The sequence below is a fragment of the Leptonotus elevatus genome, chromosome 16, assembly GCF_054856555.1.
Source record: "Leptonotus elevatus isolate MCC_2025b chromosome 16, RoL_Lele_1.0, whole genome shotgun sequence".
Classification (NCBI taxonomy): domain Eukaryota; kingdom Metazoa; phylum Chordata; class Actinopteri; order Syngnathiformes; family Syngnathidae; genus Leptonotus; species Leptonotus elevatus.
This window is the reverse complement of record NC_141254.1, coordinates 5,885,612-5,912,156: the sequence shown is the minus strand read 5'-3', so window position 1 is coordinate 5,912,156 and position 26,545 is coordinate 5,885,612. Positions and strand designations below refer to the sequence as shown.

General features: G+C 40.6%; 4 protein-coding genes across 6 annotated transcripts in view; 2 read left to right on the top strand and 2 right to left on the bottom strand.

Moving 5' to 3' along the window:
• Positions 1-3,973, top strand: part of LOC147160451 (uncharacterized) — an 81,834-nt gene extending 77,861 nt beyond the window's left edge. Inside the window, exons 7-8 of one of the 3 annotated variants that reach the window (XR_015090388.1) lie at positions 157-1,044; positions 1,505-3,972. Coding sequence is in view for 2 of the 3 variants with exons in the window: in XM_086057777.1 (XP_085913903.1) it covers positions 940-1,044; positions 1,505-1,647 (248 nt within the window). In the remaining variant the exon portion in view is untranslated. Of the gene's footprint in view, positions 1-156 lie in introns of all 3 variants that reach the window. The other 2 variants (XM_086057777.1, XM_086057778.1) reach the window with 2 other exon arrangements.
• Positions 3,974-7,848: 3,875 nt separating this feature from the next.
• On the top strand, positions 7,849-14,731 carry rps6kb1a (ribosomal protein S6 kinase B1a). The gene is given in 10 exon segments (XM_086098917.1): positions 7,849-8,068; positions 8,675-10,121; positions 10,394-10,442; positions 10,981-11,038; positions 11,687-11,764; positions 11,847-11,954; positions 13,030-13,142; positions 13,322-13,473; positions 13,476-13,627; positions 14,453-14,731. Coding segments are annotated over 8 exon segments (720 nt in total). The 5' UTR covers positions 7,849-8,068; positions 8,675-10,121; positions 10,394-10,419; the 3' UTR covers positions 14,489-14,731.
• LOC147160449 (E3 ubiquitin-protein ligase RNFT1-like) lies at positions 14,645-22,032 on the bottom strand. The gene is made up of 9 exons (XM_086098916.1): positions 21,695-22,032; positions 21,564-21,590; positions 18,667-18,743; positions 18,430-18,530; positions 18,155-18,308; positions 16,839-16,997; positions 16,694-16,759; positions 16,525-16,626; positions 14,645-15,487 (listed from the first exon to the last, which is right to left on the bottom strand). The coding sequence occupies exons 1-9, from the start codon at positions 21,723-21,725 to the stop codon at positions 15,353-15,355; spliced, it is 852 nt and encodes a 283-aa protein (XP_085955042.1). The 5' UTR covers positions 21,726-22,032; the 3' UTR covers positions 14,645-15,352.
• Positions 22,033-23,216: 1,184 nt separating this feature from the next.
• Positions 23,217-26,440, bottom strand: LOC147160448 (hepatitis A virus cellular receptor 1-like). The gene is made up of 8 exons (XM_086098996.1): positions 26,322-26,440; positions 25,682-25,857; positions 25,431-25,593; positions 25,259-25,339; positions 24,700-24,773; positions 23,657-23,768; positions 23,531-23,561; positions 23,217-23,355 (listed from the first exon to the last, which is right to left on the bottom strand). Exons 1-8 carry the CDS (start codon positions 26,386-26,388, stop codon positions 23,271-23,273), a joined length of 789 nt encoding a protein of 262 aa, XP_085955122.1. The 5' UTR covers positions 26,389-26,440; the 3' UTR covers positions 23,217-23,270.
• Positions 26,441-26,545: the final 105 nt, after the last annotated feature.

Here is a 26,545-nt window from a genome sequence, read left to right as displayed (position 1 = left end):
ACTGCCTCTATTCATTCACATGTGCGCACCGAGGAAGGAATGTTGCCCCCTCACTTTTGCCTCTTCCACGCAACTCCCCTTCCACTTCGCTCCTTTCTTCTTCTCCTCCTTCATTGTCAGTTGACAGTTCAAATGTTATCATTTGTGTTTGTTTAGTTGTCAGCGAGATCAGAGGGGGCTTGCTTAATTTCCTCTGCAGCTCAATGGGTAAGCTACGACAGCGGCGCTTTGACCTGTTAACAGGAGGCGAGGGTTCGAAAACCCGCCTTAGAGCTTGCACTGTGCGTGTGTTGATGGCGAGGGGCCACGGTGGGGGTCTGGCTCCTCTCAGTATCGAAGTGTACGGGCTGTAGCGTGCTGACTCATGGTCCATCTTACCAATTGGGAGCATGTGAGTGCGTGTGCGTGCGTGAGTGTGGTCACTCCCCTGTGTGTCTCACATATGCACTTGCACTCTGTGCCCCGCCTGAACTCAGCACTGACTGTAGACCGGGGCGGGGGCAGCCAGCACTGCCCCCCCCCCCCACCCGCCCCCCTCCTCCATCCACACCCCTCCACTAGTGACAATCCATTAAAACCTCCCTGTCTGGAACAAAAAGAGACAGTTGTAGCTGTAGCCATGTCTTGTCCAATGCAATTTTTTTTCTCACTTTTTTTGTCGCGAGTGCTTCATTGAGAACAAGATTTCCATTTATTTTTTATTTTTTTTTCCCCCTACGGGCTTATGTGGAATGAGACTTTAAGTTGCATAAAGACAGATTAAGGACTTTCAAGAACAATGTTCCTTTTTTCTTGTAATTGGAGCCCGCCGCAGTTACAGGAGAGCGACGCGGCAATTTTACTCGCAGGCTGGGGTCAGCAGGGGCGTTTGGAGGGAGGACGGTGGGGGTTGCGACGTGTTTTATTACCCCCTGATCTCTATCTGTCCTGCACATGGAGCTGGATCCCTCGCCGGCTTAGAGCACGAGCCCCTCCGGACGACGCTTGCGCTCACCTGGCTGGAGGATCAACTCACAAGTTCCGAACACTTTGGCGCTCGTCTGTGTGAGTGCGTTTAAGCTAATATGTTGTTTAAGTCATTTATTCGACTTCTGTCATTTTTCCGGTTAGCCTAGCCATTTTCGTGGTGGTTCAATAAGCCCGTGTGAAGCGTCAGCTGCCGTGACGATGTTATTGTTTGCCGTTTTTTCTTCTGCCGTTCATCTCGCTACCTTCCGAGGCCAAACGATAAAACACGGCTCTTTTGTCTGTCCTTATTGTTCTGCCTGCGGGAAGGGAGCATGAGTCAGCCACCAGATGCAAGCATGTATTGAATCACATCCACGTCTGTTGTTGCATGCGCTCTCCATTTGATCTTTTAATAGTGTTGAATCTAGCAGCCAGCTAAGTGCTTCTCTTTTGTAACCTTTAACCTCGCAGGATGACTACAAACTCATTGTAGGCGTTTAAATAAAATGTATTTGTGTGTGTGTGTGTGTGTGTGTGTGTGTGTGTCTCCGGTTAGCTTGTAATTGTGTGGCGCCGCCACGCTACGCCGGACTGAGCGCAGCAGGCGCTCTCGCCGGCACAAGCGAGAGAGGGAAGGAGGAGGAGGAAGAAGAGAGAGAGAGAGAGAGAGAGAGAAAGCCTCAAGCGAGCGCACAGTGAAAAGCGTCTGTGCCGTTACCTCAGCTGAACCCTCGAATGAACCCGTTGCACTGCCTTCAGTCGCAGAGCCAAGAGACGAATCACTCGAGTAGATTCGAAACAGAGAGGCACTGTTGGACGGGCTGAAGCCTGCGCTCGGCTCCCGCTCGCTTCCCGGCATTGCCGTCTCCATGTCACGGTAAGTGGGATTATTAAGGCTTTTGTTCTGTCCGGCGTCCTCGTGCTCATCGGCGCGGGCTGGCTGGTCACCCTCCTGGCCTGTCACATAGCTTATCAGACTGGTGTTGGCTGTTAAGATTACACGGCGACAACAGTCTGTAAGCTGTCTGACGTTCCGGGCTCTTTCATCTGACCAGCATCCTGTTTTGTCCTCCTCCTCCTCTCTTTGTCTCAGCTAGCATCAGTTCCCATTTCAGGGTGGGTGCGCTGCCGTGATACTTCCCTTTATCCCAACCGTCCGTCTAGCATCTGAGAGATGCTTTAGTATTTGTTTGTTCCTCCACGCTGACGTCTGAGACGGGTTAAAATGTGGAACTGTACTATCAGCGTAGATGAACTTACGTCAGTTATGTGTGGGTGTCCTCTTGAATTTCCAGAGAATCCAGACAGCGCACACCTCATTGCAACACATGCTATTGTGACAGCAGCCGTCGGTATAGTACACACTCTTCCCTTTTACACTTCCCTGTCCTCAACTCTCCACTCTTGCTAAATGTTTTTTTTTTCTTCATTCTATTGGGACAACTGTTACGTTTTGGAGAAAAGAGAAAAGACAGTCTGTTGATTTATTTGAAAGGCAGAACAAATGGATCAAACTTTTGGGGGGCCATAAAAGTCTCAGAATTGTCTTTTCAGATGAGATGACCCTCCCTTGGCCCTTATAAATGTGTCCACATTTTATCCTCAAAATCCTTTTATATTGTGTAAATGCCTTCTATTGCACTACTGTCTGTATGTGAATTATTGCTGTATTGTTTTTTTTTTCACTTCAAATAAAGCTTGCTTAAAAAAGAACAAATAAATCGTCTTAGTGATTTCAATTCAAGCGTTGACCACACAGACGTTGACCCTGAAGCCTCTCAAGAATCTCACATGTCGGCCAAGAGAGGATGAGGAGGATCCATCACCACTCAGATAGTCACATCTAATGTTTCACATTCAAGCACTTATCACATTACTGATTTGCTCTCTCCGCACTGACATCATCTCCATTTTGGATCGCAAGCAGAACCTTTTATGCTTCCCTCAAACATGTAAATAAGACACAACTCATTTTGATACACCATAAACATTCAGATAATTAAATGACATTTAAATTCAATACATATTTGTGATCAATTATTTGGAAACAATCCTAATCAGCATATTTAATTACAGGATATTTTAGCAAAATGTCTTTATATTTTTAAATTGGTCATGAATGTGGCACAGAGAGCACCACAGGCGGGAAAGAGTGGACAAACACAGACCAAAACGTAACATGTTTTCACTTATTCGCACATTCACGGGATGCCAATTTGAATGTGACTTGGTTTTAATCCCTGGCACACTGACCCACTCTCCCCATGTGCTCTCGGAGCCTCACAGTCTGAGGGATGCTAAAATATCCTGTGACCTCATAACAAATCACATTATTACATTATCCCGTCACAGTGTTTAAATTAACTGTTCATATTCACTCAACTTTTTTCTTTGTCTTATCTAGAAGTTGTACCATTTTTTTTTTAATCTACAAAAATGTGTTTATCAAGCAGTCTGACTTCATGTTATTCATATTGACTGTCCCTCATTAGCATATGCAAATGTCAATATTTGACTCTACTCACAATGACACACACTCCTCGCCTGAACATTTCAAGTTTTTCCATAATACTAAGAAGTCAATATTGGATTTCCAAACTATAATCTTATAATTCGTGTTTGTTTGAGTTTTCCTCTTGAGGGACAATTCAGAAAAAAAAATATTACACCAAAGTTTACGGTACAAACATTTATTGAGGAAAAGAATGTGATGTGTGAGTGTTTGCATCCCACCACATCTTAATAAAGCACAAATTCAGCAAAAAAATTATTGTTTACATTTTTGGTTGACTGTGAGTTTATAATTACAAATGTATAATGAAGTCATAATGACCTCTGACACCCAAGTTGTGATTTAAAATTTTCTGCACCTCGTTAGCTTCATTATTATTATTTTCACTGTGATGTATAATATCTTTCACATGCAGTCCCTTAAATATAAAAATATTTGAAGCGCAGTTGTACATTGATACAAACTAATTGTAAATAACTTTTGCTCAAATAAATACCTCTCTGACTGTCAATCAAAAATGATATTTGTATTTCTGTGAGCTTGTTCTCATGTTAAGTATGTGCCGTGACTCAATAAATGTTCTCATTTATCGTGTGTTGTGTGTCATTTGACTTATTATGAATACTTTAATATGAATGTGTGGATTATATCGTTAGAGAAACACAAAAGGTGTCTGCGTCATAACGAGCTGAAAAGAAGGCCCTCGTCAAGCCTCACGTTGCTTCTTGATCTCTTCTTCGGCCTTTGTTTTTCCAGGAGTTTTGCCAGGGAACCTGCGTCACTCAGGTGTGTCCTGAACACACGGGACCTGAAAACTAGTAAGATCAGCGAACAATGAGGCAGCAGAGTGGGCGTAAAGCAGTTCAAACGAACTGTGCACCTGACACACACCTTGAATTTGACCTATTTTACCTGTGTGGACTCTCATCCAATCCCAGCTTTAAGATCAGGAAGCAATAAGCACACACTTTTACAGTCCATGCGTCATGACATGATGCCATTGCACAAATATGCCATGGCCATGTGCATCGCAGCCTCGCTAATGCAAGGAATGTCCGCTCCTACACTGTAAAAAAAAAGAAAAAGAAAAAAAGTGAGTAATATTTACTTGAAAAAAACCTCGTCGTTTTTTCACTCAGGAATTCTAAGTCAATTTACAAAGAGAGTTTTGAGTACATTTTACTAGTTTATTAAAAAAGAAGAAGATGCTATGTAAGCGTTGAGGAACAAACTCATGACCTTCAGCTTGGGTGACAGCCACTCTACCACCTGAGCCATGCCAATCCTTGTATGTGTTAGTATATTGCTGGTGTCAGTCTTCGTCCCTCCAAGAAACCGTTTTTTGGTCTCATTTTGGACACACCAGCAATGCAGTATTTGTGGCAAAAAGCAAGAGTGGCATGACTCAGGTGGTAGCATGGCTGTCTCCCTAGCTGAAAGTCATGAGTTCGTTCCTCAATGCTTACATAGCATTTTTTTTTATAAACTAGTCAAATGTACTCAGAACTCTCAATGTAAAATTTACTGAATTTCTGAGTGAAAACAATTTACTAGTTGTTTTTTTTCAAGCAAAACTACTCCCCATTTTTACAGTGTATAGCTGCGTAGGCAAATTCACTAACACGAGAGGGAACATGAACAGTTAACAGCCAAGTGGCTCCCTAAACAAAAACCCTGCTCCACCCCAGCCCTCCCAGTAAAATTTACCTAGAACTGCCATTGCTTAAATTGTCAAATAAAGTGTCAATTAATAATGATCATAACAAAAAAGTTCAAATTAATGAAATGCAGTTGAGGCACTGATGAGCACGTCTGCATCACAGTTGAAAGAACAAGGTTCGAACCTGGACTAAAAAGCCCTGCCCTCAATTTGGAAGCGGAAACAAAGCCTTGTGTAGTCACAAGGAGGGTGAAGGTGAGTCATACGGTTCTTTCCCAGAACCTTTGACACAGCACTGATGGCTCATTTGTCTGTGTCCAATCCATGCATCTGCCTAGGCCTCATTTTGTCCACATGGTCCCACATTGCCTGGATTCTCCTGCGGCACACAAGGTGAAGTGTTACTAAGAAAGGTGGACATTTTTTGAGGAGGAATTCTTTTTTTTTTTAACAGCTTGTGGGCTTACTTTTTTACTACCATATCGTCGATTTGTAAGACGCACAATCAGATGCATGTAATTTTCAAAATAAATCATATGTCTCTCTCTAATATTAATAAATATTTTTAAAGTATTTTTTTTTTTACTTTGAATACTTTTTTTTTTTTTTTAGGACAGCTGTATTAGAGCAGCAATGTCAATATTGTTCTATGCTTCTGTATCTCCTCAGTTTTCTATTATGATGTTTTTAGACAATACACTTCAATTTACCAAAATTTAGTAAGGCACCTTTCTGGACCATTGCTATACAAAACGGAAAGACTTATACCAGTCTATTGACTGTGCAGCGGGTGCTTTTGGCACAAGGGCACAACTGGCCCCCTGCCACCACCCCTAGAACCGCCCCTGATGTCACGTTTTTGAGACTGTGGGCCTTTGTGAATTAAATGTTGTTGCTTAGTATGTTTCACACATTGCAACTTGACAATAAAAGCATACCATAGTGTAGTATAATGTCAGTGCTTCACCCCAGCCATGAACCTCGACACCAGAGGTGGCAAATTCAGGTCCATAAAGTAAAAGCCCTGCCACTGTTTGCCTTTAGCCCCAGGTGCTAGCTAGCTAGCTAGAGCTAGCTCCCATGGTCCTCGTGTACCTGCTAGGGAGCTAGCATCAATGGCTAAAGTCAAACTGTGGCAGGGCTTTTACTTTATGGGCCTGGATTTGCCACCTCTGCTCAACACACATCACTGACTCGTAATTCATCGTACGTACTATGACATTTTGGACAACTGAATACTTCAAACTTGGTAAGAAAACTTTGTGGTTGGCATTATTTATTTTTGACCTTGCTGTACAAAGCAACCATGGAAAAAGCCATCAGCCAGGCCTGCTCTGCTCTTACAAATCTCACAAATGTTCTCCAGTGGCATCCAACAAGAGGGGAGAGTGTATTGTTGCAAAAAAATAAATACAAATCAAATGCAGCACATGAGTTTTGCTTTTGTCTGAGGGAAATGCTGACAGATCTGCTCTTTGTTCCTCCCATTTATTTAAACAGATTGCAAAGAGGCGGACACATACAAGCCTTGAAAGAGTTAAGTGATGGATGAACTCCATACCTCGAGGCAACCCACAACAGAGCTGTGGAACTTCTAACACTAAGTACTGTATGTTCCTTTTGTAAACATGAAAAAGAAAACACCCCTGGGCCACCAGATTTTGATTAGGAGTTAATTATTTAAATGAGTCGTTAAATAGAAAAGAAGGCTCCATTCTCACACATGCTGAGAACCCCCCCAAAAAAAGCAATGACAAGACTTCGAGCTCTAAAACTAAAGCACCGCTGGAGATTTCAACTCCGGTGTTTTGGATTGAGCGACTGCTGAGATGTCCTGCTGACTCATGGGCAGAGATGATTACATTTATTCGACACCGTCAAGTCGTCAACTGTCAAGGCACTTTTATATGGACCAGGTCCAGGACTGTGCCTCAAGAACATCCCTTGTCTTCATGAAAAAAAACTTTAGCTCATTGTTGAGAACAATACACATGATGAGATTTGCATTTGTAAGTACATTTTATTTGTTCAGTACTTTTCACAGATGGCGCACAAACTGCTTCACAGATTAAAACCACATTTTACAGTTAATACAAGAAAAACAAATACATTACAATAAATACAAGTAACATTTAAAAAAATCTAGTCTGACTGGAACGCTGCTGAAAACTGACCCCCCCCCCCCCTTTTTTAAATGCCATTTGTATTTGCTCTGAAACTTCTAATTTTTGTATGACTTATTTTGGTTTTTGTTAAGTGGGTCCACTCCAAACGTTAACTTTGACATTTAAAAACAAAAAAAAAGAAAAGAAAAATAAATTATCCCTTATAGTAACTTTAGTTCATAGTTTAGAAAATAAGAAGACAAGGGAGGGGGCGTGTCATTTATGAAATGTATTTATTGTTTAAAGAGGTTTTTTGCTGCCATCTTCTGGTTACGCCTGGGTTTGTGCTGGAGTATCTGTAATAAACGTCATATTTGATTCAAGTTACATGAGAATTTAGCCGTTAATTCGGCAGTATCGGGAATGTGTGTGTGTGTTATTTTTTTTTTTGATTGTGCCAAATTTACACTGTCCGAATAGACAGCTTCGACTTCAAGTGACCGAGTTTTGCCGAGCGTTGCCTGAAAGTACCGAACATTGCCGACCTCTACCGGGAAAGACCGAGCCGGGCCGAGCAGTGCTGGTAGTCCACGCGAGGGGCGTTCCCGACTTTCCCGGTTGAACGCTTGTTGTGTTTTGGGTCGCCGGACTCAAGACTCGCGCCTTGTATGTTGTAGCCGGCTGGCCGTAGCTGTTAAATGGTTGACCCATGAGCCGGGGGAGTGGGCTTGTGTTTTCTGTGTAAACACCGGGCCAACCTCTGTGAGGCCATGGCGGAGGGTCTTTGACATCGAATTGGACCCACCTGATGAGAATGTGTCGGACGACGAACTGGTAGACGGGGTATTTACAGTACTTAGCTTGGATGCTAATACTTTATAATATATAATTTATTTATTTTTTAAATAGTTTTTAACCAGTTTTTAGCCAAATTTTGTAGACCTCTCTACTGTAGCTAGCATAATTAGTTGAAAAAGTAGTTACAGTTTAATTATTATGACAACATAATATCAAATCAAAACGTTATTAATATAGCTCTTTCATGTGAAAAAGCAAGACAAAGTATTTCACAAAACATAAAAAAGACAAATTCATCCATTCCATCTGTGTGTAAAAGTAGTTACAGTTTAAAATATGCCGTACATGTATTCCTGTATCTATGTGAGGACTGTTAGGGTCCTGTCAAGTTAAACTTAGTGTACATTTGACAAAAATGAAGAAGTCTTTTGGCACATCAACATAATCATCATCACTGTGACCAGTTTAACAATACACTATTTTAACCCTTCCATTACTGTATACAAACAAAAGCAAATGGCGCTCAGCTAAGTCTGAAGCATGTTTGCCGGTTTTCATCCTAATATGAAGAGTCACATGATATATGATGATAACTAACGATGCCTTTTGAATGTTCACATCTGACAGGTTTACTGTTTCCTTTGCTTTCAGGTCCAGATCGGTGAATCCATGGACCAATTCTTTAACTTTGAATTGTGAATATCAACTGGTGCAAAAGGAAATACCTAAAGCTGGATGATTAATTTTTTTCAATTTAGCATTTTTGCGTAGATGTTTAGGGTTTATGGGTTTGTGTTGAAAAGTTATTTGATAGGAGAAAAAATCTAGATTTGGGAAAATGTGTTCTCGTCGGCGTAATGGCCATTAGGCAATAGCAACGTAGAGCACTGTCTACCACAACGAATGCCAGTGGTTGAATCCTAACGCAATGTACAACTCATTCCAACATTCAGTGGTATTTCTGCAGCAATGTAATTTGTTCTTAATTTCTTTATGATTATTATTATATATATACATTTTTTTACTAGTAACATAGACAAATGTGAGAAGTTTGACATTTCCGAGAACAGCGTGAACAAGGGAACCGAACAGATCGGACCTGAGAGCTTTGAGTTGCTGAAGGTTCTGGGAAAGGGCGGCGTTCATCTTATTTCATTAAGGCAATGGAAATTGTGCCTCACTCCTCAATACCATTGGTCATTCAGCTCTTCCGATTCAAATATACACTGACTGGTCACAACAGTGACCTCATTTGAGTATATGAGAAAGACAGAGTATTAGACATACCTCTCAGTATAATGCAGTGCATTTCTACTCTTGCAATAATTAAGAGATTGTTAAATTGCTACTGTTTTGATGTTGTCAATCAAAACTGAAAATCAAGTAAAGCTCTTGTGCTAGATCTCATTAAATTATGCAACATATTGACTTTGTGAATTCACAAATTGGTGACAAATTGGCAGGTTTTGGGGCACATCTATACTCTGTTATTCATTGAAAATTTCACATTTTCACTGTTTTTTTGTGCTCAGGCCAAAGCCGTCTTTAATACAAAAATTCTGAATTGTTTTTGAGACATCCTTGGGGCCAAGGGAGGGAAAAGCGCTTTATTTAGTCAGGCCACAGTCTTGTGTAAGAGAAAATAGTTTTGCCACCATTTTGTGGCATCTAAAGGCAATTATTAATATTTTGAGGGGATTTTCAAGGACATTTTGAGAAAATGTTTGCCAAAGAGCTTGTAACAATTACTAACGTTTATGTTTAGAGAAGTTAACCTATTGGTGTTTTAAATGTAAAACGAATTATGTAATTGCTTTGTCAAATAATTGTCATTGATATTTAATTGTAAAATTAGTAAAATGGTCATCATAATTATTGTCTTGTTTTCCCGTTGTTGTCACGGATACTCTTCTGTGATGGTGTCACAAAAAAACAGAACAAAAGCCAAAGAAGAAGTGAAACCCTTGTGGCATTAATCCTTTAGCTCAATTAGCTGATCTGTTTTGTTTTGTTTAAAATGTATTGTTAGGTTTTTCAGGTCCGGAAGGTAACAGGTTCCACCTCTGGAAAGATATATGCTATGCAAGTTTTGAAAAAGGTGCGTTATGAATCTTTTTGGGTTCTCATTTTGCTTTGATGTGATGTACTGTCCTATGACTGAGCCATCATGAGCGTTACTGCCCCCTTGTGTACATCCTAAGAAGAGCAGCTTTAGAGTGGTAGCATTATCTAAGGAACCACAAGCAGCGCTCATTTGTGGAGAATTAGCTCCCTTAAATACATAACAGTTAAAACCCAAAGCCGTGTAATCATGTATAGTGTTTCACATGTTGTATGCCACAATGTGTCCTTTTTCTATCTCGGTGACAGACTGGTGCATTCACTGGTGAAGCCACATGCGAGGAGCAGACCACCCAAAGTAATGGCAGCAGGCTTCTTTTTTTTTTTCTCCCTTCATGAAACCTCATATAGTGGCTTTTATGCTGCGCTTGGCCTCTTAGCTTCAGCTGACACAAAACGATTGCCTGACTTGCTCCCTTCCCAGAAGCTTGAGGTTTTGGATAATGATGTGTTTATTGGCTTAATGAGAAGCGCCCTCGATCTCACGCTGGGTGTCTGATTCCAGCACTGTCACTGAAGCGGAGACTTAACACAATTCTAACAGGGTTAAAGGTATCGCCTGGATACTAATAATGCATTGCCCTCCTGTGATTTTTTTTGTTTAATCATCCTTTTGTCAGACCATGATTGTTTGCAATAGCGCACACCAAAGCCGAGAGAAACATCCTGGCAGAAGTCAAGTATCCTTTTATAGTGGATCTTGAATTTACCTTCCAGACAGGAGGAAAGTTGTACCTAGTTATGGAGTATCTCAGCGGTGAGCATTGTGACGCAATCCACTTTTCATGACATTTCAGTGTTAATGCACTTTCTTTTCTTATTGTGACTGACTGCAGGTGGGGAACTCTTTATGCTACTGGAGAGAGAGGGCATCTTTATGGAAGCTACAGCATGGTAAGATTGGATGTATACTTGGTTAATTTAATTTATCTTAAGCTATTTTTGTTGGCCACAAATAACTGACTTTGAACGGTCTGTTTATTTCTTATTTTTATTATTTTCATTCATTTATTATTATAAAAAATCATATATAATAATATTCTATATATGATCATATTTATATATAGATAAATATACAGTGCTGCTCAAACGTTTGTGAACCTCTTGAGCAAAACTGTTTCAACCTGATTTTGTTGTTCAATCTCAACCATTACATTTTATATGAAATAACAGGTGTAGGTTTATCAATTCAATGCATTGTTCTTTTTTTTTCTTCTTTTTTTTATCAATTGTGTAGTCCAAACTTAATTAAAAAGAGTTTTTGGTCAATTCATGTAGGTGCAAAAGTAAATGAACCCTGAGCTGCATTGCTTAAAACAGTCAAATAGGATCAGGTAGGACAAATTCGTAGCTAAACTAACCACTGAAATGGACCAATAAAATGAGAGAGGTTTAGCAAAGAAATTGCGCATCACTGACTGAAACAGAGACAAAACCACAACCTTGCCGTTAATACATTTGAATTATCTATGGATGAAGTCATCTTTTAAAGTAATAGTCAAAGCTGCCACATACAAACAAAACGTTGTTGTGACCCCCCAGGCCCACCCTTTCTTCCGCCACACCAACTGGGAAGAGCTCCTAGCATGCAGAGTGGAACCTCCATTCAAAGCTTTCCTGGTGGGTTCATCCGGCATATAGCGCCACGCCCCCTGACCCTAACCCAAAACAATCAGCTCGACCGAGACACTTCTTTTGGCAGCAATCGACCGATGACGTCAGTCAATTTGACTCCAGGTTCACCAGCCTGCCTGCGGTGGACAGCCTGGACGACACCATGCTCAGCAGGAGTGTCGATCAAGTCTTCCGGGTACGTCTTTGTTGCCACATTACCGTTGTCGTATTTGCTTCAAATTATGTGGAAATGTGTCATGAGGTCTCACAGTTTGATTTCGACTTGTCCGATTATGTTAAAGTATACATCGGTTTGTCATAACGTCACTAAGTGTAATTTTTTCAGGATAGTAGAGTAAAACTGTATTTGCACTAGGGGTGTCAAAATTAGTGTTAATTTCGAGTTAATATAAAGTTCCTTTTACGCCACTAATTTTTTAAATTAATGACCGCCCCTTACTTGGAAAGCCTGTACTGGGGGATTCCAGTTGCAATGCAGCAGACACGCCCGCGTCAACATTTAGTAGTAATAGATTTAATAATAATTCATATATTTGTGTAAATTGGGGTCAGATATTTAAAAAAATAAATAATTCACAAGTTACTTCATGTTAAAGATTAGTTAGCTCTTAATATGAAAAGAAAAATGCAGTGAGCTGTCACCAACGTCTTACAAATGCAATTATGCCATCTAGTGGCAGAAAAATGACCTACACACAAATCAATACCACACTTGTTTTTTTACAGTGCAGTACATCTTTTTCATTTTAACTCAATTTTATGAATTATTATGAAAATCCTGTATCAATGAATAAAGGATGCAGCCATATTTCTATTACTTAAATATTTTTTCCACTTTGTTAACAAGAGTATGTAAACTTAGGAAAAAAATACTTAAGTGTGCATTTAGAACAGATTTAAAATTTGCGATTAATCATAAGTTAAATATTGAAGTCATGCGATTAATTACGATTAAAAATTTAAATCGCCTCACACCCCTAAGAACATTTAACATTGTAAATTCCATTTGAGAACTTTTAGAAAAGTTTTAAGGGGAAAATGTGTGCCTCTCATCTGCTCTCAAACATACCATACAACCGGGCAACCTGTGTACGTGTTTTTTCATTTCTTTCTCAACAAGTTTGTTTTACCAGAAGCGTTTAATTGGTCCCGTCTGGTTCAGCTCAGGAGTCCTCTTCCTGGAAGCTTCGCTCACTGTTGGGCCACATTTCTGGCATGTAGTTGACTGGCTGTTTCTTGGCTCGTGGCAGGGGTTCACATACGTGGCTCCATCCGCGCCGGAAAGCGTCAAGGAGACGTTCTGGCTCGATCCAAAGGTCCGCTCGCCTCGCATGTTCCCCGGAAGCTCTAGCGCGCCTGTGAGGTGACGACAAATTAGTGTGTTTTTTCTGGCTTTTGAAAGGAGGCGGTTAATGAATAAATTGCATGTTTTCCACCCAAATCAAATTTTGTTTGCTTAATTTCTGCATTTTTTTCCCTACCCTTGCCGATTAGTTCATTCTAATGTTCCAAAATAACAGCGTTTCCTTTCCCCCGTCGCAGCCCGGTGAATTTCGCACTGGGCAACTGTTGGCAGCAGGGACCCTGTCCGGAAAAACCCATGGAGATGTCCATAATGGAGCAAACGGACACCAGCAGCGGCACGTCGGAAGCCTCGGCGCCAGTTCCCATCAGGCGGCCGTCGAGCGTCGGCGAGTTTACCCGATGAATTCCAAATGACCCGAACACCTACGGGTGAACCTGCGATGCCGCTTTTCCGCTCGCTCGGAGAACGAATCGGCCATCACTGTGTCATTACCAGCACTTCCGTCTCTTGACTTCGCTCCAAAATCTTCCTTGGTGCTTTTGGTGAGAATTGCCATTTTTGCTTATTGGTTGTTTTGTTTTTACGGTGCTCTTCTTCTACAAACCTGACATCTGGCACCAACTTGTTTGCTATTCACAGTCAACATGCAGTGAAAAAGTCACACAGTTCAGTTTTTTTGTTTTTTACTGAGTGTGACTGGTAAATGTTCTTTTTGGTCTCATTGACTGTTAACCAGTAACACGAATACTCTAAACCCTTACACTGTTGCTGGACGAGCCTCTAGAGGAAGCCTTTTTATTTAAAAAAAATTATTAAATGGCTCAAATAATTTCCCACCAAAATCAGTTTTAGCAAACCAAATCAAACTTTTCCTATAGGGTCAAAAGTTGGATCAGTGTTCATTTGATTTCCTTCCATCAGTGTTAAAGCATCAACTGTGAATTTCTTTGCGTATTCATTTTAAGGCTTCACACTATGCAAGCTATATAGCTATTTAATTTCTAGCCTTATTGCAGTGATTAGGAAGGAAAAGTTGACATACATGCTCGCAGTTTTTTTTTTTATTCAAACAAAACAGGTCAAACAGCAAGCACAAATGCAGCTTGAGTAAATATTATTTTCCATAAATTAACTTTGTGAGGCACTGTATTTAAAAAATGTTTACATTTTGTTTTTCATGTAACTGTTCTTGACTGAAACTTTTTGCTTTCCTTGAAGCAAAGGGCAGCATACTCAAGGTTGGATATATATATGATGCGTAAGATTGTTAAAAAATAAAGTTAATCGAGCTCAGAGCATTGTTTTACAGCATCAAATGAAGCTACATAAAGTTATGTTAAATAATTTGGATGTTACGACATTTGAAGGCTTGCGATTGGCTGGTAACCAGTTCAGACTACTGACCAAAGCCAGCTGGGATAGGCTCCAGCACCCCCGCGACCCTTGTGAGGACAAGCGGTTAAGAAGATGGATGGATGGACATTTGAAGGTTACGAAGACACACCCAGTTACTGCTGGAATTTTAACATGCAGGAGTTCATGAAACACACACAACATGCTCAAATGCAAAATTTTATTCGGATAACTCATGGAGTGAAATGGACAACAGTGGATTTATTTCCTTACATAAAATATATATTTTCCCAGTTCTTTGGTGTTTTTACAAATAAGCTACATCGCCTCTGTAAAAATATTCCAATAATTTGTGTAAAATCTTGTCAGCTGAGCTGCATCCATTTTTGTATACGACCTAGAAAAATAGCGACCGATAGCACCAGCTTGCATGTTGACTGTCTGTCCATTATCATGGCCTGATACAGGCTGCTGTGAGACTTCGTATAATCTCTTCCAAAGCCATTGCAGTGTGCAATTTGCCAGCAGTCCCAAATCAACTTTAACCCTGTAAGACGAAAGACGCATCTCTAGCAATTACTCTAGAGTTACATGCGCATCTGCTTACTTCCAACTGACATGAACAGATCAAATGCAGAGCTGGATAAAGACCTTACACATTGTAGAAACCTGAAATCCAGGAAATTGTTGAAAAATATTTTCTTGTATTTACAGTAGAAGAAGAATTTGGAAGAGCATCATGCAGGCCTGCGAGGAAACATATAAAGACAAAGAGAAAAGAAAACCTGGAATATACGCGAGGATATGAACATAGGAAAACTATCACTTGAATTTAATGACAAAGAGTGGCCTCAGAAAATGAATTAACCAGTGTTGTCTGACAATCAAACAATGTCACATTCAAATGTGTGTGATCAGTAAATCTGCAGGTGCGGCGATGTGGCTCCATCCCTCCACTTGTACACCTTTTCTGTGATCACTGTGCGGCACAGGGGGCAGCTCTTCTCCCGGTTGAACCACAGAGCGATGCACTCGTCGCAGAAGATGTGCTACGCCGTCAGAGACACACAGTGCACAGTCAGACACACATTCCGTGTAGGGCTGTAACTATCCAATCTACTGTAAGGAAAGTGTCCAATTTTTGGCTTTTTGCTTTTGATTATTAATATCAAATATAAAGCATTTGAGAAAAAAAAAATCACTGAGTGAGCTAAAATTGCACCCAATTGTCCAAAACATGTTGAAGTTCAAAATGGCACCGTCCAAAATTTCAAAGTTATTATTGTCATTATTATATGTGGGAAACACATTTTTATCGTACATGTGAGTAAAAATGTTTTGGCCCATTGACTCCCATTATAAATCATAAATCTTCATGTTTATTTGATGCACTGCACACCTGATGTGTTATAGTGCATTTCCTGCGATTACCCAATTTATCCCTTCACTGGGGCATCAACTAAACCAGGGATAGGGAACCCTGGTCCTCGAGAGCCACGGTCCTGCCTGTTTTCCATGTCTCTCTCCTCAAACACAGATGACTCAACTGATCAGCTAGTTCTGTAGAAGCCTGATAACGATCTTGTTTATCAATCAGGTGTGTTGATGGAGGGAGACATGGAAAACAGGTAGGACAGCGGCTCTCGAGGACCAGGGTTCCCTACCACTGAACTAAACGTAGATTTATTTATTTTTTACTTTAGTGTCATAAAAGCCATAATACACCAGATGGCGCTAGAGAGCAAATGATCATTTTTGGTTGAGCTGATTTATATGCTTCGACACATACACACACACAGATGATAATTAGTTGAGCTCTTAGAACAATATTGCTTTTATTGTCCATATAGGGCATCAAAAACAAACAAATAAAAACTACCGGTATATAATATGTATGTATGGATAGGTCTGATGCCACTGAACATTTTGAGTGGTCGCAAGTAAAACAAATTATTCAGAAATGACTTAAATATCAATAGTGAGCCAAATTTTGGCTAATTTTTTTATATATGTGTCGTAAAAAAATATATATCACGTTACGAAGGTAATTAAAATATATTATTTTAATAAATGTTGAATATTTTACCTGACAGATGAGAGCTTGAGGCTCCCTGTAATCTCCCTGACAGATGGGACAAACGTCTCCGGCCTCCATGCACTGACTCCTCGTGGCTGCTGTCCCTGTATGCTAAGAGGTAACAAAAACACTCAGTACAAGCAGCCTTTGGGGATGCACGCTGACTCGTTCAACTGACCTCGCTCTTAAGAAGGATCCTCACAGTTTTCAGGAGAGACGTCCACTGCCCGTATAATCCCAATAGCTGAAAGAGAAATATAGAAGAATCCGTTTTGAGAAGTAGATAGATATCCAGTAGTCATTTGAGTTGAGAAGCCTCGTACCTTCAGTATGAGGTAGAGCAGAGCCAGCAAAATGCCCAGAGTGAGCGCCGGGGCGCCGTCGGCTTCCTGGTAGGTGACCAGGTAGCGGAACCAGAGCGGCACGGGCGCCAAGGCCTGGTAGACCTGAGCCAGCTCCTCGCTCAGCAGCAGCCAGCGGCCCTGCGCACAAACAAGTCCGTTCGTCACGCTACATTATTTGGCCTATCTGTGTTGCAAGGGAATTTAGTGCGCTCAGATGCTATTAGGGGTGCACCGATCACAATTTTCTGGCCGATCACCGATCTTTTGAAAAGTCTGACCTGCCAATCCCGATTTTTGCCGATCTCAATTTTTTTCATAACAAGCAGCATACACCTTCAGAGTTCCGATCTTATTTTATTGGAAAACATTGAACAACATCCGTCAAACGGTTTGTTTTAAATGCAAATTAAGTAGTTGTCTGAAATAAAAATGAAAAGCTTATTAGTCATTTCAGCAGAAAAGGACAGTGGTCGACTTTTTCAGACCTCTGAGGAGGGAGCCGAGATTGGTGGAAAAAATCAGTTTATATTCAAGGGATCTGCTGATCACCGGTCCCTCAAAACTAGAGAAATCGGGGCCGTTAAATCGGCCGGCCGATCGATCGGTGCACCCCTAGATGCTATGTTGTGTGATTTCTTTATTATCTAATTTGCTCCCATTTTAAACATTTTAAGTGTCCCAAAGATGTATTTATACGTTTTTAATGTGATTTTATTTTCTTTTATGCTAGACCATACAGAAGCGAAGATATCATCCAGGACCATCTTGTAAAAAAAACTCAATTACTCACAAGTCTAAATAGATTTGTGAATAATGATGAAACTTAGCTATATTCTAATTGCTTCAAAACAGAAACAGATACAAAAATACTTTTTTCCTTATTAAAGAAGAGACTCTAATATTTCCTTCGGTAGATTCCATGTTTTCATAGCAATAGAACAGAATATTCTGTGGACCTTGCAAAATCAGACAAAATCCAGTAAAACAACTGGTAGCGAAGGGGGTTGCTTCAGTGACAATGGCTGGGAGTGAATGAGTTAATACAATGTCGAGCACAAAAAGAAAGTGATCGGACAAATAAGTGCAATATGAATTCACATACAGTATAACGTAACATATGGTGTTCCACAGGGTTCAATTCTCTGGCCTCTGCTGTTTTCATTCTATCTGTTGCCTCTGGTTTCCATCTTAAGAAAACAGCTGTGTTTTATTTTTCTAAGTGCTCTATAGATCTAGAGTTGCAGTTGCAGCATCCTAACTCTTTCTTCCATTTCAAAGCAGTCAATTCCTCTCACCTGTGCTCTGTAGTTGAGCAGCGAAGCAGGCAGCAGCAGGAGAAGGCACTTGGTCCCCATAAAGAGGAATTTAATGATGAAGTTAGTGATGCCAACTGCCCACAGGACCTCCCAGAATCCCAGTGGCTCAATAGTTGGACTGAGGAACACCAGGCTGGGGGTGGACAATGCCACATAGGACATGATTAAAAGATGTACAGCAACACGTGTGTAACAGTCGCTGATCATGCTTTAACATCAGCGTTCATTACTCATGCAGCCCAAGGTGACATTACCAGTTGTAAAGTGTCTGAGGGAGAAAAGTGTAGTAAAGCAGGAGGGTGAAGGAGACCAGCAGCAGCAGCAGCCACGCACAATGCAGCTTTGCATGGCGATCCTGATGGGACACAATACATGGAAGATCATCAACTTAGTTTGACTTTGTTGCTTCCAAAATTATTCTTAATGATGTATCTTTGTTCAGGCGTGGTTGTAAACAAAAACAATTCTCACTGTAATGATCCAACTCTCACCTGAAGAAACACTTGCGTTTGGATGCTTTTATTCACATAGAGGAAAGTTGTGAAGAGGCCAACACCGACTGCGAGTCCTTGTAAAAGAAGGAGAAGCCGTTACATAACCCGCTTGGATACGAACAGCTGGTGTATGGTATAGCAGCATTTACACAGAATGGCTCAAGTGGCACAAAAACGCATGGGATCGGATGGATTCAGATTCAAATCCAAACGTGGATACAAACCAGATACGTATTAGATATCTGCCGATGCGAGTGCAGTGTAAACGCATTGGCACTTTTTTTCAGACAGATACCAGTATGAGTACTCAATTCTTGACAAGTCACCGATACCACATATTACTTTTGTTTTGATACATAAATCCCCCCCCCCCCAAAAAAACATCGACAGATAATTTTAAAGAAAGTAAATATAGAGCACAATATAGCATTTTTCCTTAAAATTGCATGACATGAATGGCCCTTTTTTCACCACACACATCACAGTTGTCGTTAGCACACGGACACAGTGCTTTTCTGCACATTGTTGGACGTAATAATCTGGAGATGAAGCTTTACTTTTGTGAACTTTTTCGAGTGTCGTCACTCGTCAACCTCAATTGATTTGGGTCGCTGCTGATAACACAGCTCACTTGTCGGTCATGTGACATAAATTAATTTATCATGTTAAGGAACCGGGCGCCGTGTTGCCTATTCAACGGGGGCTTTATTTGCATTTCAGCAGCAAACTATTTGCTACGACACTTCAGTTGCAGAATAAGGAGTTGGATCGCTGTAGACTAGCGCGTAGCTGCTACACGCACACACTTGCCTTGTGTTGCCTTCCGCCTCCGCTTCTCTCGCTGGGGAACACACCATACGGAGATCACAATACTGCTTTCCGCTAACACTTTGTGCCGTTGCCATTATTCCTCGCCACTGATTTGAGATAGCATCGACCGGGTTAGCCTCAAGACGCTAGCTTTCGGCTACAGCTCATGAATTAACATCGACGCTCATCCCGACGTTTAATTCATACATACACGCTTGCTTGCAGCAGTTTTTTTGCTTGCGTTATCACAACATCCTATTTCGGCAATATTTTTTCGGCTCCAATTTGATTAATTATGGGCCTGCTAAGCGGAGCAAGCAGCAGCGAAGCTGCTGCTTGCGGAGCAAGCAGGCACATATTACTATCCTAGAAAAAGGGTTTATTATGGGCCTGCTAAGCGGAGCAAGCAGCAGCGAAGCTGCTGCTTGCGGAGCAAGCAGGCACATATTACTATCCTAGAAAAAAGGGTTTATTATGGGCCTGCTAAGCGGAGCAAGCAGCAGCGAAGCTGCTGCTTGCGGAGCAAGCAGGCACATATTACTATCCACCCTAGAAAAGGGTTTATTTTATATTTTTTTTATATTTTATTCCACCGACTTTTCCGCAAAAATGCGGCCCGAACCGTAGATCGCACCGGGACAAATGAGGTATCAAACGATGCGGCTCGATCTGACTCGGTGCGGCATTATTTTTCTAAGAATTCCCAGTTACCATGGCGACGCTATTCCCAAAAAACTCCCAAATAAAGTCCCATAGGAATGAATGGGAATCCGAAAGAGATCAACTCCAATCAAGCACCTTTTTCAAAGACACGCTGCGCGCGCATACGTTAACCGACCGATATGAAAATTAGCTCATTTTGTTGGAATTTTTGTCATCTTTAGCTCAGTGTCAAAAAAAAATTTAAGGAATGAAAGCTCTCCCCCCTGTGCGGGTTCAAAGACAGTGAGCAAAGGGGTGAAAGTCGCCTTTCTTGCATCAGTTAGAGCGTGACTAATTAAGGTCTGAGTGCTGGGAACCAAAAAATATATTTCCAAAAGTTTCACTTCAACTCGTCACCATGGCCACAATCTTTGCTCACTAGACATCAAATTCGCACATTTTGTAGCCACAAGCCTCTGCTTTCTGACAAACTAAGTTTTATTTGGCTAAGGTGTCATTTAGTACCTTTATTTTCACTTTAAGCGAGGAGAAGTCGCACTATTTTGATCTCTTTTCAATGTAATTTTCGCCGTTTTTCCCTCTTCATTTTCGATCAATCATAAGTTTTCAACCTGCTCTCATTTGGTCATTTTTCATCCGATTAAAAATCTGAGAACATGCTCGCGTTCCCCAAACCCTTGCCGTTCTAACGAGCCATTTCTGGAATCTGCATCTTCAACCGTTAAGTCGCGAGAGGCTTTTGTTTGAGGTGAGCGTAATCCTATACAAATCAATGGAGTGTTGGTGCGTGACGTCTCCTCACAACTTAAAATCAAATGTGTGTGCGTGAATGTGCATGTTTTGTAAAGGGGCAGTAAGATACTGTTAATTATGGTAGATTCCACATTTCTTGACCGATTTCAATGGTTTGAATTTTAAACTGTTCAGCTCATTGAAATGTTACTTAAAATCAAATGTGTGTGCGTGAATGTGCATGTTTCTTAAAGGGGCAGTAACATACTGTTGATTTTAGTTAACTTGCACATTTCTTGAGCGATTTCAATGGTTGAAATTTTAAACTGTTCAGCTCATTGAAATGTTAGTTAAAATCAAATGTATGTGCGTGAATGTGCATGTTTCTTAAAGGGGCAGTAATACTTTTAGTTGATTATAACTTCCACATTTCTTGAGCGATTTCAACGGTTGAAATTTTAAACTGCTCATTGAAAAGAGTTGCAAGAGTTAGCAGGCCCATTCAAAATTTCCGCGGGAATTTTTCTAGTTCATTTTTGTACTTCTCTTAAAAATAATGTAAACAATGATTTAGTGCACCCTAGTTGAAATTAAGTCAAAGGCAGCAATATTACAATTAAGCATAATTATGCTTCTAATGGAATATATATAAACAACAAAAACACACAATTTATAGAGATTGCATTTACCTGACGTCAAAAGTGTGAAGGCCAGCACTGAAACACAAATGTGCACATTTTACTTGAACAACTTTGACAAATCTCACACACCCCATTGCATCATCATTTCAACTTTGCTGTATTAATACGAGTCTACTTACAAGCCACCAGCGTCAGCTTGAGTGAAACCATTTTGGGCGCAGGTTCTCTCTCTCTCTCTCTCTCTCTCTCTCTCTCTCACCTGAATGGCGACTCGACACAAAGGTTGCGTTAACTTAAAGACCTTTGATGACGTTCATTCGTTGACACTGTCAGCGCTTTATTTGACTTCCAGCTAAAAGTGTGTGTCCGAATCTTGCGCCTGGTGGCTGTTTGCCCTCAACCGTCGCTTCAGAGTTTGGAGGCAAATTGGTCGCTGGTTGACGGAAATGAGTCATCCGTGTGTCAAGATACAGTTAGACGCTTCTAATGAGGGTAGAAATGTACTTTTTTCCATTCATGTGTGTTTACGTTTTAAATAATTCACGATCATAATACGCCTAATAGTTTCTCCTTACTTTTAATGATAGAAAACAAAGTAGAACTATTAGTTTATGCAAAGTTTGTGACGTTATAAAATTCCTCTTTTGGACTTTAATTGTAATTATTGGTATAAAGGGAGAACTTCGAATAGAGTGGCATTCGTTTTATTAATTGAGCTGCGCGCGCTTGCCTACCAGGCCATGGGAATAAAAGTAAGGGAATTCCATTTGACGATGGAAACATTTCTGTATGCGATTAAGTGACGCAGTGTAAATTGAATGTCGTACCCCTGAGGCAAGCGACAACGTACAGAACACACATGAGTGTGTGCGCTGACTTCCGGACATGGAATAAAAAAAAGAACCGCAGGCTGTTATCTCAATCAACAAGATATTGAGCACACAAGATGAACAAATGTGCAGGCGACCTTCGTCATTTATGATCATGCATTGTAGGTACTTTGTTGTTGTTGTTTTTTTTTATCTTCCGTAACACGCAAGTAGAAGTTAACAAAAATCTAAATTAAATTAAATCTAATTATATTGCCAGTGACCAAAGATATGTAGTTGAGTACATTGTCGTGAAACACTTGAGTATACATTTGGGAAAATAAAATTATGTCAATCTCATAATGTTCTGACTTCTCAAAAAAAAAAGAAGAGGATGTTTAGAACAAGAAGTCAGCTTTCACACAATTTTATTTCATTTTTATGTTGTCTTTCTGCACCTTTTCATTCTACATTGAAAAATATATGTTTTATTTTATATTGTATTTTTCCTTTTAAAAATTAATGAAATAAATGAAATGAAATATTAGTCTAGTAAAATTCCGATTTTATATCTTAATGTGACGTAATATTCTCATAACATTGTTTTTCTTATTCATGAAGGACTTTTCAAAAATTCGGTTCACGTACATTGTTACAAAATTGTGGCTTTAATCTCGTAACGTTATCAATGAATCTTGATCGTGCGACATAATATTTGTAATTTTGAAGCTAAAATTGTTTGGAAAGTTGCATCCTCTATTATCCTTTTTAAACTATATCTATTTCTCTCTCGATGTTTTCAAACCTGAACTGATGCAGAATTTATAAGCAGCCATCGTCTGACCAAAAAGAGGTTTATTCACAGTTTAAGAACAAGAAAACATATTGCGCCGTAAAAAATACTGTATCAGGTAGTCAAGGAGAAAGCGAAATGACGTGAATGAGTCTAGTCAAGAGTGTAGATGTTCTCCTGAACCGGTCGCCTCATCCTGATCTCGTAGATGATGTGAGGAGGTTCCTCACTTGAAAAACTGCAAGAGAACATTCGACTATCAAATCCATCTTCCTAACATTCCTTCTAATATTTCATTCATGGACACTTTTTTTTTCTGTCTGCGTCTCGTACTAAAATTAACAATGGAGAGAAGATGTTTCTGTATGTGGCCCTTTGAAGAAAAAGTTGAAGAATAGAAAGCGTGTTCTCACCAGCCACTCCTTAAAACTGGTCTCAAGCCACCTGCAAGATAAAACTCAAATGACAACATTCCAGTACACGTTCTTCATTTCGTTATTGTACTGATGATTAAACTGATGATGAGGACGAAAACATACGTTTGAAGGCCAGAGAGAAGAAGACGGCAGCCAACGTTATCAGCACGGTGAGCGAGAGCGACAGGACAGGAATGTTAATGTGAAGGGAGAGCGACGCCGGAGGGTTGACCACCTGACAAGACAACTTTTAGTCCTACTTACTCCATCTTAGATTGCTGCTCAATGTAGAAATTTGCCCAAACATATCTTTATACATGTATTATTTTTATTTGACAATTTATGTCTCAAACATCTTCTAATGAGCAGATTACCAGTTTACAATGGGCCAATAGTTTTCAGACTGGATTCGGGTTCCAATTTCTCGCCTTCTAGTCTGCGAATGTGACGTCATGTGCGTTGTGTAGCTGAAGAAGGGGCTGTGCAGTTTCATTTTTCGGTCACATGTGGCAGTAGTGATTCGAAGTTCAATTTTCTGCATTCAGCAACTTTTAAAGGGATACTCGACTCATGAAGCCATTTTTAGCAGTCAAAAGTTAATATTTGATCCAGAATTAATTTGATAACAAAAGTTAATATTTGATCCAGAATTAATTTGATAACTTCATTATTTTTCACGTACAATTACGACCAATCATGGCTCAGTTTGCTGACCAAAACCCATAAAACAGGTGAGCCATGATTGGTCATTACCCTCTTCTTCAGCACAGGTGATGTCATCTCCAGTTGACATTGTCAAAATTCGTTTTTAAAAGTATTAATTGTACATGAAAAATAATGAAGTTATCAAATTAATTCTGGACAAAATATTTTTTACTACTGAAAATAGCTCAATGAGTCTGCTTTGTAGAGTTGGTGGACTTTTACTCACAACTGCCACCTCTGGCCTAAAGTGTAACTGCAGCCTCTGTGTCAAGCTCCTGCACGCTGCGCGTTTGAGTGTGTGCGCTTGTTTTTTCAGTTTTCTTGGAGTCTGAGCTGGAGTCTTGATTTATTTTCCCAGTTTCCATCCCAATTGTGTCTTGCCTGCGTCCGACTATTTCCAGGATCCCCAAACCGATGATGAGTAGCATGTATGGGTTTTAAAAATGTAACATTTCACTCACAGTGATGGTGGTGGAGTGCAGCATTGTAGAGTTCCTCTTGATAAGATCCAGCTGAGGCAGCGTTTTTCTGTTAACTGCCCAAAAAAAGAATGGTAAAAAGTGATTAAGAATGCTTTAAAGAGATTAAAAACACTTATTTAAACAATTAATTATGCGATTTGGGGAAATACTGAACAGTATTGTTCAAAAACAAAGGACAAAAAAGCAAAATCTATGGCTAGACAGTACTTAACATGCTAATTAGCCTGCTAGCTACCTATATATTTAGATAAAACATGAAAATACAAACATACCCGTGCTGCTACAGTAGATATTTTTGACATTTACTCATACAGTATATGTTTTTCCTTAAATTTTATGAAATCTACTAGATGATTAGAATACAAACGTGTGAAATGCATGAAATGGTAGGAACAGAAGTCATGAACTGAGGAGCCCCTGAAGATATACCATATTTTTACCTGACTAATTTCATAGGCCAGACCACACTGGCGTCCCGCAAGGTTTTGTACTTGGCCCACTATTGTTCGACAAGATCTGGTGTTGGTAATTGTCTCACCTGCAGAAGTCAATGCCTCTGTGACTTGTGTTGTTGTGGTGGTTGTTGTTGACAACGTTGTTGTCGGACTGTTGATTGAAGCTGGCAGACAAAAAAAAACAAGACCGCCATGAAAATAATCCTCAAAATGAAGAAGTTAAGAGGCGCGTCTGTTTTCCTTTACCCAACGCACCTTTGACCACCCGCAGGTTCATGATCACCTTCTTGTCGTTGAACAGCCCGTCGATGTCCACCCTGCAGCAGTACGGCCCGCTGTCGCTCCGCCTCACGTCCACGATGTCCAGGTCCATTTGTCCTTCCAGGACATCCCCCGTTAGGCGGTAGCGGTCCTCCGTCTGCAGCATCGTCACAGTTGCTTTGAAGAATGACAGAACCAACGGCATATATTTCTAAATCGTCACTGGGGGTCGTATCATCCTTCACCTTGGAGATAAGACCGTTCTCGTCGGTCTGGATCAGGATGTTGCTGCACCAGAGGGTCCCGCAGCCGCGGCCCCAGCACACCCGACTCAGGCCGAAACGCTCCACCGAGTATTGGCAAGACAGGGAAGCCACGCCACCTTCGGTCACTTTAAAACAGCAAACGGGAACAACGCCACCTGCAGCCAGATGCAAACATTCTTTACATATGTATGTATATATATAAATATAATTTATATTTTCTTATATATTTTATTTATTGCATATTGATGAACAGAAATCCATCCATTTTCCAAAGTTCTCGTTTGGGTTGAGCTGGAGTCTTACCTAGTTGACTTTAGGCAACAGTTGGAGTACAACATGGACTGGTTGCCAGCACACTCACATTTACAACTATGGACAATTTACAGTCTTCAGTGAAGCCAACATGCATGTTTTTGGAATGTGGAAGGAAGCTGGATGAAAAACCACGCAAACTCCAGACAACAAAATCCGAACTGAGATTCAAACCCAGTACCACGTAAGTGTGAGACCCACATGCCAACCACTACGGCACCTTGCTACCACATGCAAAAAAAAAACCCATCCTGATGTGACACAAGTTTGTTGATGTATGTTGTGATGTCATCAGTCAGCGTCTTACCTGATAGGACGAGGAACACGGCGAAGGTCTGAGGTGGGAGACGGTGGCGAGGCGACGCGGAGGCCATCGTGGTGAGTGCGGGTGTGTGCTCATTGTCAGACCACTCACACTGACACACACTGACCCAATGACGGGGTTCTGAGTGTGTGGGCGGGCGGGTGTTACAGACAATAATAAAGACTTCATTGATTCGTGCTGAATGTTGGCTGTGTGTTTTGCACCCT

Bases quoted from the DNA above. Each gene is read 5' to 3' on its own strand.
- LOC147160449 (XM_086098916.1), bottom strand. From the start codon at position 21,725: ATGGTTTCACTCAAGCTGACGCTGGTGGCTT. The intron at 18,744-21,563 runs GTAAATGCAATC...TTCTTTTACAAG, and splicing joins CTTCACACTTTTGACGTCAG to GACTCGCAGTCGGTGTTGGC. The intron at 16,760-16,838 runs GTACGAGGCTTC...TTTCTCTTTCAG, and splicing joins TGCTCTACCTCATACTGAAG to CTATTGGGATTATACGGGCA.
- LOC147160448 (XM_086098996.1), bottom strand. From the start codon at position 26,388: ATGGCCTCCGCGTCGCCTCGCCACCGTCTCCCACCTCAGACCTTCGCC. The intron at 25,340-25,430 runs GTGCGTTGGGTA...TTTGTCTGCCAG, and splicing joins GAACCTGCGGGTGGTCAAAG to CTTCAATCAACAGTCCGACA. The intron at 24,774-25,258 runs GTGAGACAATTA...TTTTTTGGGCAG, and splicing joins AGAGGCATTGACTTCTGCAG to TTAACAGAAAAACGCTGCCT.